At 34.4% G+C, this 10,450-nt stretch overlaps 1 protein-coding gene across 1 annotated transcript in view; it reads right to left on the reverse strand.

The window, feature by feature from the left end:
- LOC106874265 (chitotriosidase-1) overlaps positions 1–616 on the reverse strand; it is a 35,335-nt gene extending 34,719 nt beyond the window's left edge. The window contains exon 1 of the mRNA XM_014921926.2: positions 515–616. Coding sequence (XP_014777412.1) covers positions 515–539 — 25 coding nt within the window. The 5' untranslated portion in view covers positions 540–616. The remainder of the gene's footprint in view (positions 1–514) is intronic.
- Positions 617–10,450: the final 9,834 nt, after the last annotated feature.

Below are 10,450 nucleotides of genomic sequence, written 5' to 3' on the forward strand. Positions count from 1 at the left end.
AATACGGAGATTATGATTCTGAAAAAAATTTCCAAAACTTTTTCTAAAATTTTTTTTAAGAATTTTTTTTTCCTAAATATGTACAAAACTACGGACATTATAAATCGGACAAAAATTTCAAAACATTTCTGTAGTTACGGTTAGGGTTAGTGTGTTAGGATTAGGGTTAGGGTGTTAGGGTTAGGGTTAGGGTTAGTGTTGGGGGAATAAAGTTAAAAATTGAAGAATTTGGGTGGGGAGCGGGGAAAATATAACAATGCCGACTTTTGGCAATTTTCCGGAACCTCCAAAAAATTTTTAAAATAAACAAATTTGGGAGAAAATGGCGGGGACGGGCGGAAGTCTTTCCAAAAACAAATACAATGCTTTAATTTTTTTTTTAAAAGAATAAGTATGGAAAAGTACTATTTAATTTATTTCATTAGTATATGTGTATAGAATAATTATGAATGATACTTTTTCAAGATGATTAATCGTTCGCATGATTTCTTTACAAACTTATATTTTTACAAACCTGCGGCCCACTGTTTCAGAACCATTGACACAGATAAAACGGAAACAGAAAGACAAATAAGACTTCTATGTAGAACTCGAAACCGACCTAACTTAATAATTAATAAACAATTTTAAAAATTATAATTGTGATTAACAGCAAAGAAGATTAGCGAAGTAAACTTGAAACTACTTACCACAATAGAGGTTGTTAATTTTAATAAATTATTATTGTTGACTACAAAGTAATCTCATTGCAATAGTTACTCCCTATGTACAAGGTTGGGCAATTAACAGCTGTTCAGATAAGATTTCACTTGAATTGGTCTTATGATAAATAGATACTAGCGAATATCAAAACACGCTGATTAAAATTACGTTAAAAGATTATTAAGATTTCTTTCTTCGGCATAAGGCACTTTTCCCGAAGGAAAATGTGTATAATATATTTGCTCGATTTATTTATATAAAAAAAAACATGATAACGCGGACAGTGGAATCTAAAAGTTGCTTGATAACACGCTGAAACGTTGCCAATTTGAATCGTATCAACAGCATTGAGTTGTGTCTATGGCCAAAACACTTAATCCTCAGTAGTGAAGATCATCTAAGTTTACATAGGTACCCAAAGAACGGTAAAGTTCATTGTTGTTGGTGAAATTTTAAATACAGAAGCACGAAACCTCCAACTAGATATTACAAAACATCTACGAGGTGGTGCTGAAAAGTTCCTGGTTTTGAGTAAAAGAAAATACAGGAAGATCAGTTGATTATGATTTTGTCCAACATATTCCCCCTGAAATTCACACGCTTATTGCAACGGTCTTTCAGGTTTTCTAAGCCCTATAAAAGAACTCGGAAGGTTGGGCCTCCTACCAGGCCTTTTGCAACATCCTTAAAGCCAGGAACTTTTCAGCACCTTGGCTCTCCATCCTACGTACCTGATTTGCAATGGTGTATTGTCGATGTCATGTATTTTGCCGAATTAAAACGATATCGCATCTCAGCCAGTTTCCTGCTCTATGACCCTCGTGTTGACACTCTGCAAAATAGGCAATGATATTTATATCTTTCTAAAAGTCACTTATTTACGCAAGAAAATAGTTCCAAAATGAATCACAACTGATTATAAAGCCAGGAACTTTTCAGCACCTTGGCTCTCCATCCTACATACCTGATTTGCAATGGTGTATTGTCGATATCATGTATTTTGCCGAATTGAAACGCTATTGCATCTCAGCCAGTTTCCTGCTCTATGACCCTCGTGTTGACACTCTGCAAAATAGGCAATGATATTTATATCTTTCTAAAAGTCACTTATTTACGCAAGAATATAGTTCCAAAAGGAATCACAACTGAATTCTTTAATTTACAATGCTAACAGCTACTACTGTCATTGACAAGGGAAACTACAAAACATGTAGCAAAATAGGCAAGTCTTAGTTAGTCAATATATAGAATTCGATACGTGTTTCTGTGTGTATATGTGTATGTGTGTGTGTGTAATTATTTAGACTTTGGGTATACGTCTAGAAGTGTGCCGATTAGAGCGCTTTCAACGGTTAGGCTACCTGACAGTTATATCGCAATTATGTATATATGTATACATATATACTTTTCTGTGAGTAACATTTTAGTGTTTGAAGCGGTTGGAACATAAAGCGAAACTGTCCACAGACTGAACACTCCAGGAAAAGCTATAAATATAAATATTTAGCTTATCACTTACTGTTGTCAAAGTATATACTTTCATTTTCATGTGGCCTGGACCCCGACGAATCAGCGAAATATCTTATTGTCAACAATTCTATCTTTATTTATTAATACGATATTTTTAATCAGTGGTGTGTGCCGCCCGGAGAAGCCCTTGAATTTGCCGTCCCCGTTCCAGCTTGTACAGCAGACCCAAAAGTGCTGCCTCCATAAAAGCGCCGCCCGGTGTGGATCTTCTCCGTTGCTCCTCCCCCAACTACGTTATTCTTTTTAATGGTAGTGCTGAACAGAACGAATGCGAAAGCACATGGTTACGAAGTAATATTCTTAATCACACAACCACGTCTGCACGGCGTACACTTCAAATTGATATTATATAATCTAAACATAGTGTATTGACTGAGAGGTGCAATATATGCACCACTTGCATCATAAGATTTCTATTATTTGGAAAAAAAATTTATTTATGAATCTGAAAAGAAAAAAAATTATTCCGTTTTTTAAAGCTTTGTTTCTTAGTACACAATCAGCAGTAAATTTTCCATTTCCGACAGTTTCCGAAATTTGATATTTTCTTTTCTATAATTAAATGTATTCAACATAGGCGATTACAATCCAGCAAGAAATTAAGTTTTGTGGTTAGGGATACGGTTTTAGTAATGTATAGTTTAAGTTTAGAGGGTTACAAAGAGAAGATAAATAATGGAAAATGGAGCAGGAAATCTCTTTTTACATATATATATAATAACGATATAAAACCAAAAAGGAAAAATTCAATTGTCACTTATTGTGACTGACGGTGCGGGGTAGCACCTTTATATATCAGAAAGTAAAATGTAGGAGAAAAGAATCGTTATTGTCCAGCATAGACATATGAGTTGAAATACCACCGAGATCAACTTTACCTTTCATCCTTTCGTGGTCAATAAAATAAGTGCCAGTAGGGCACTTGGGGTGTCGATGTAGTCGACTATCCTCCTCACGACCAAAAATTTCAGACATTGTGTCTATAGTAGAAAGGGTTATTATCATTAGAATTACTGTTATTTAAACAGTTGACAAGGCTGTGAGATGGCAGAATCATTAGCACACCGGGCGAACAAATTTCACGGAGGTCGACTTTACCTTTTTATCTTTTGGGGGTTGATAAGTACCAGTAAAGCACTGGATCGATGTAATCGACTAACCTCATTCCCCTAACTTGCTGGCCTTGTGGCAAAATTTATTTAGGCAGTGGATGGCAGAACCAATAGCTTGCTGTTTTCGTTACCTTCCATTCCAGTTAAACTCTGATTTCAAATCCTGCCGGAGTCAACTTCGCTTTCATAATAGACTATATAAGCACCTGTAATGTACTACCATGGTCATCAATGTAACCGACCTGTTAAAGAAAATGTTAGCCTTGTGCTTAAGCTATAAACTGCAATTATCTTTTTATGCTCTAATAGGCTTTTACAATCGGCTTCTGATTACCATTTTCATTTTTCATTTTATCTAGTTTCAGCTCATGAGCTGTGGCCATGCTGGGGCACCACCATGTGTAAAAGGTTAATTATTTTTCGCATAAATAACCACGAATTCTCTTCTGCTAAGTTTACAATACCATTGTGCTTGTTCAAAACCAAATACTGGATTCTCTTTGTTAAATCCTACATCCATTGTGTCAGAACTTAAAATTCTTTAGAAGATTACGCAGCGAGTAATTACCTTGTTCTAAAACAACTGAAAATATGAAACTACATATTATTTACGCTTTAACAAATCTATATTACTTGTAACTTTTCTTCGAATACAAAATATTTAAAAGTAATTATTGATGGAGATTATTTTTACCAAATCAAAATAACGTCATTGATAATATAATGATTCAAAAGTATGGCTGGTGGAGCTCTGGCACAGTTACAGCCGGAATCAATAAATTAACAAAATAATAATTAAATATTAATTTCTTTTGTCTTGACATAATCGTTCTATATTCTTGAGGAGTGAAAACAAGTTGTAGCATGTATTTTCGTGATATTTGGCTGACCAGTTTTATGTTCCAGGGCCGAATTCTTGCATAGCCACAGCGAAATGGCTGAAACCAGTAAAATTATATTATAATGCTATGAATAATATAATATATATATATATATATATATATATATATATATATATATATATATATATATATATATATATATATAGGAGAATTTATGAAAAAAAAACAACAGACGAAGACAGGTGGTGTAAACAACAAATGGATATATTAGTATAACGCTCGGGAATAGAGAAAGTCTTTGACGTTTCGAGCCTACGCTCTTTAACAGAAAGGAACACAAACAGAAACAAGGAGAGAAACAAAGAGAGAAAAAAATATAAATGTGGTGGTCAGCGATCTATCATGGATATACATGCATATATATATATAGGGTCGTCCCATAAATAATGCGGTTTTTTCAATTGCATGAACTAAAAAGAGGGGGACCGGATAAACTATCTGCATCAACTTGCTACAAAAGCAGGAATTATTTTTACCTTCTACTTATTCTGAGTGCAAGTTTTGAAGAGTGCAGTTCGATTTTAACAGTTATTCTTTCAAAGCTATAATGGAAGTGACAAAGGAGCATATTCGGCAAATTTTGCTTTATGAGTTCAATAAAGCAACAACGTAACGGAAAGTGCGAGGAATATTAATGCAGTACATGGGAATCGGAAATAGGCGTAAGCCAGTGTCAACGGTGGTTCCAGAATTCCGAGCCGGAAGCTACAGCCTTGAAGACGAGCTTCGTCCTGGAAGATCTAAAGAACTCGATGAGAACGTCCTGCAAACTCTGGTGGAACAAAATCCCATCGTAACTGTTGAGGAACTGGCAGAGCAGCTTGGATTTGGTCATTCAGCCATTCATTGACACCTGCGTGCCATCGGAAAAGTCAGCAAATTGAGTCAATGGGTTCCTCACAAATTGTCCGAGTTTAATCTCGCGCAGAGAGTGAATGTGTGCTCTTCTTTGCTGCCACGTTTCATGAATGAACTTTTTTGGGGCCGAATAGTGACTAGTGACGAGAAATGGGTTCCCTATAAAAATGTCAAGCGCCGAAGACAATGGGTAGGGAGAGAAGAAACACCGGCAACCCGGGCTAAAGAGAATCTTGAACCACGTAAGGTGTTGTTATCTGTCTGGTAGAATATGAACGGTTTAGTCCACTTTCAACTTTTAAACCCAGACCAAACGATAACAAAGGAAATCTACTGCGAGCAGCTTGAGTCAGTGCTAGAGGCAAAATGACCATCTTTGGTTTCAAGACGAAAGGTGTTCTTCCATCAGGATAATACTCGACCACATACAGTGAGGATGACATTCCAAAGGCTGGAGCAGTTTGAATGGGAAATGATGCACCACCCACCATATTCGCCGGACATTGCCCCATCTGATTATCATTTATTCCGTAGTTTTCAAAATTATTTGGATAAAATATGAATTCTGTAGACGAGGTCAGAACAGTACTCGGGGAGTATTTTTCCTCGCGGACAAGTGAATTTTGGAAGAGGGGCCTTGCAAGTCTACCAGATAGATGGAAAAGCATTGTAGAAAATGGAGAGTATATTTTAGATTAAAAAAGAACTTTGTTTATCTTAATTTTGAAAAATAAAAGAAGTATAAGAAAATCGCATTATTTGTGGGATGACCCAGTATACATATATTTGTCTAAGAGTAATGGGTGTGAGTTGCATTTTGTATGCTTTAGAAGTATGTAGATGTAATTAAATACAGACTTTTGACTAGGTCCAAGCATTCTGTTCTTAAAGCGAGGTAATGAGAACTTGTGATATTTACGCCTTTCTAAAATACAATCGAATAATACTTAATCAGGCATACTCGGCTCTAAGCCATATAGAACAGGGGTTTTCAAACTGTAGTCCGCGGACCACAGGGGGTCCGCAAGGACAAGACAGGGGGTCCGTAGACAGCAAATACTTTTTATGGGCAATTTGAGTTTATATATGTTTTTTAATCGAAATCTTTTAATTGACAGTAAACCTATTTGTTAAATACTGCTAAATAAATAAATGTAAAAATATATGTTATTTTAAGCAAATATTTATGTATAAATTTCATAAGCGTTTATAAGGAGGTCCCTAAGGTAAAGCCTGAAATATAAAGGGGTCCGCAAGTCAAAAAGTTTGAAAACCCCTGATATAGAATGTTGCTCATAATTCTGATAACCCCGTTATTCCCAGACAAATTTTCTTAAAAAGCGAAACAAAATAGCAACTGTAAACTAAACCACTGAGAACGACTCAAATCTTGTCACAAGAAAATGGATACGACATAATCTTCATTTGGAAAACTCTTAGGTGCCAAACTTCGTTACACATCATTGCAGAAATACAAGAACGGAAAGATCATAGCCCTAGTATATAGAATTAGCTTACTATGACTAGTATTCCGTCCTTGAATACGACGTGGGGTCTTAACCACAAAACGATCACGATCATTCGACCAACGACTAATTAATTTTGAAAAGCACCAACGTATATGAGTAAAGTTCCTATTTATGTGACTGATGTTATTAGCTACCAACGAATGCCAAAAGTCAGCCAAAGGCCGAGACTTTGGTGCATGGTATTAATCAAAATTTTGTAACTTTCCAGCCAATTAAAGAAAACACATTCCTATACAATCTTCTTATTATTATTTACGCGTATATATAATCAATTTTTATATATATATATATATGTGTGTGTGTGTGTGTTTACTTAGTTTCATATACTTTAAATATTTACATTTTCTTTAAGTACGTAAAATACCTTTTCAGACACGGCAAAATAAATTTTCAAAATAATCATTTCATATTTTCTTTTGTGCAGTGTTTTAGATATTTTCAGACTGATTCTACTTCATTATTGTTACACTCTGTAATTATGTTTAATGCTGCTTCACATAATGAACAATGAATTTATTGAATTACCTTTATCTCTTAAATAGTTTATCAAGAGAGTTCTAAATATATTGAATAGTAGGCAAAACAATGAGAAATAACTATTAAAATGGTCCAACACGACAAATGGAAAGTTTCAGTGAGTATGTGCGCGTTCGAGTATGTGTGTTAGTTTTACCTGAAGACAGCCAATAAAATGAATTGAAAGAAAAAAATATTTTAAACGAATGCATAGAAATGCAATCGATCGTGTTTTTGATTCGCAGTTAATTTTAGAAATGTGGGGGTGGATCGCTTAGAGAAATAAAAAACAATTAACGAAGAACTAACTGTACGCCTAAATGCTTGATTCACTGATATGCAATACTTTTTTTCAAATAAAATGACTATATTCTTGTCAAAGCACTGTGTGAATTTAAGCGTTTTCTTTCGTGAAATTAATATCTGCACAACTTAATATGAATTAAAAAACGAATTTGAATAACACTTATCATGGCAACGTAATTTATTTCGTTCCTTGTCGCCAAAGATTTGCAATAGTTCGTCATTAACAGATAGATTCAAATGCTCTCTCCATATGCTTTTATTCTGATCCATATATGATGGTTCTAACCATAATGCTTCACGAAAGGATCAAATTATCTGCTTCTTCTCCGTTTATGATAGAAGATTCCATTACCTGAATAATAAAGGAAAACCGGTTATCATACATCATGTATAGTTGCCTAGCAGGTTAAATGAAGGATTGCGTGTGCTTTCTTTCAATATTAATATGCAGTATCCATTCAATCATTGATAAGGTTAGAGGAACATTTTACTTTTAGAAAGTTCTTCTGTTGCTACTTCATTATCCATAAATTGTAAAACATGCTTTTTCATTACTTGAAGTCAACATCTTTACTTGAGTATTAATAATTTACCAGCTACTAGATAAATTATAAAGAAACGAGTTAACAAATAAAGAATACCGCAGAGGGAAGACTGGGAGATTAATATGTGGATAGCAATGACCGTTCTATTAAATATTAAAATTAAAACAAGAATTGGTTCAAAATCGTTGCAGTTAGCAGTGGGACGCAATGTATAATTAACGTGATTCATGTATTTGCATCGTTTATACGTCCCTTTAATCAAGGATACAATATTCGGGGTTTTGTCTAAAGAAAGAATTAACAAGTAACTCTTGACTGTTTAGTACATTTGTGAATTAGTTTCAGCTCTAGAACACTACGAAACTGTTGGCAACGATAGAGAAAATGGAGATAGAAAACGAGCAAATAAAAATCACTCATTCCAACGCTGTCATTTGTTATTCTTAGCTTTTGGTTCACAAGCTAGCAATGATTAACCTGACAAATGATCATCGGCGTTTCACATTTTTTTCAGCCATAATGCACATTATCTAAAGTATCCTTCAATGAATCTCTATGTCTTTGGTGGCGTGTAATTTAAGGGAGATTTGGTTGCCTTTTTCTATCAGTTCGAGCAAACGTATAAAGCCTCCACTCATTGGAGTTGTGAGATGACATTTCAGTGGGTTGTGACATAGAATGAAGTGGTGACACATCATTAACATCGATTTTTATAATAATATTAACTCTTAAACAAAGTTTGTTCGACTAGAGCACATTGAAAATTTATTCTGCAATTGTAGATTTAATCCTTACGAGATTAGGATCAAGGACAGTGTGCTCATTCTGTTTGAAACGACATACTTGTGTGACTCTGGATTCAGTTCTCTTTTTTTAATCAAGGCAAAATTTATGTTTCATCTGGCTTCACTGGCAGAATTGTAGATCGCAATCAGCAAAAAAGTTCCGTTTGATAAAGCCATGAACTAAAAGCAAAATCGTTGTCATCGAATTTCATGCTCACAATTGTGATTGATTTCACTGTTTACACTTCTTTTTTGTAATTGCTCAATTTACATTTATATTTTATGCGCAGAATCAAAAGCTTATATCTTTAGTTCAGTTTCATTAATGAAAAAAAAAAGAAAGAAAGAAAGAAACTAAACTAGTCATTAGAAAATTATCATTTTCATCCTCAATTGAATATTACTTTCGTATGTGTGTAGGGGTGGGGTGCTAAAATTAATCAAGCATTTTCTAAGGATCCAGGACGTAGAAAACTTTGGAAAATCACTGACATAGAGGCTCCATCATTGGCTCGTGACAGGTGCTAGTTGTGTATTTGTGTTTTCTCACATTGTTATGTTTAGTTCACATTGACTTTGTTCTCTAACATACTAGAAGAGCAGCATAAAGGGTTCATTAAGAACGTTGTGAACGTTAATTGAAATCTTACATGATTTATGTATGGCAGAAAAATTCTTTTTACAAATTATATAGCCGCACAAAATATAGGGGACGACTTCGTGATAATGCACCAAGGTGACTTAAAATTAACGTTTAATTTGATGGTTTTAAAAAAACTGATCTCGTTTAATTTTCTTGTGGAATACGTGACTTTATGATATTTATGAAAGTACTTTCGGATAACTTGAGTATATTTTGTTGGTATGTACTCATTTATCATTCCATTATAAATAAATTTATATTAAAAAAAATATGACTTCGTGTACAGACTCTGTATTTATAGCAAAAGGAAATAAGATTGTATACCGTTTATGTTATATAAGCAGGATTTATAACGTGAAACGATTCTCAACCAGTATGGAGGCCAGGTGGGAAACAGTCAAAATTCTTGTAATTAATCTACACCATGCTCGGGTCATTCTTTCGCATTTAACAGTCTTTGATTTTGATTTTGTAGATCAGTAATTGATCTTTCCGGCAATATAAACCTTAGCAGCATCTCAATTCTTTTGGAAGTGAGATGGGTTTTTTTTTCGTTTTCTAAGTGATCATATATTCTTTATGAAACTAATGTTAGTGAACAGGTTATAGGCTTGTATGTTTTTTTGAGATTGTTATTATTTTAACATTGAGAATTAAAATGGTTTTCCTTGCAGTTGACAAAGTAACTGCCGCACTAGTACTGGGATTAATATAATCGATTGTTCCTTCATCTCCTCACAGAAATGTTTAGCTTATGCTTGGCAGAATTGTTAGAGGATCGGGCAAAATACTTTCCGGCATTTCTTCCGATTCTTTTCATTCTGAATTCAAATCCCAATGAGGTCAATATTACCGTTTATCCTTTTGGAGTTAAAGGTACCAGTCAAGTACAAGGTCGATGGTATCGAATAAAACCCTTCCCTCAAAATTGCTGGCCTTGTGCCTGAATCAGAAACTAATAGAATTCTTCACACGCTGGACAAAATGCTTAGCAGCATTTCTTCTGGCTCTTTAAATTCTGA

The sequence above is a fragment of the Octopus bimaculoides genome, chromosome 2, assembly GCF_001194135.2.
Source record: "Octopus bimaculoides isolate UCB-OBI-ISO-001 chromosome 2, ASM119413v2, whole genome shotgun sequence".
Taxonomy (NCBI): Eukaryota; Metazoa; Mollusca; class Cephalopoda; order Octopoda; family Octopodidae; genus Octopus; species Octopus bimaculoides.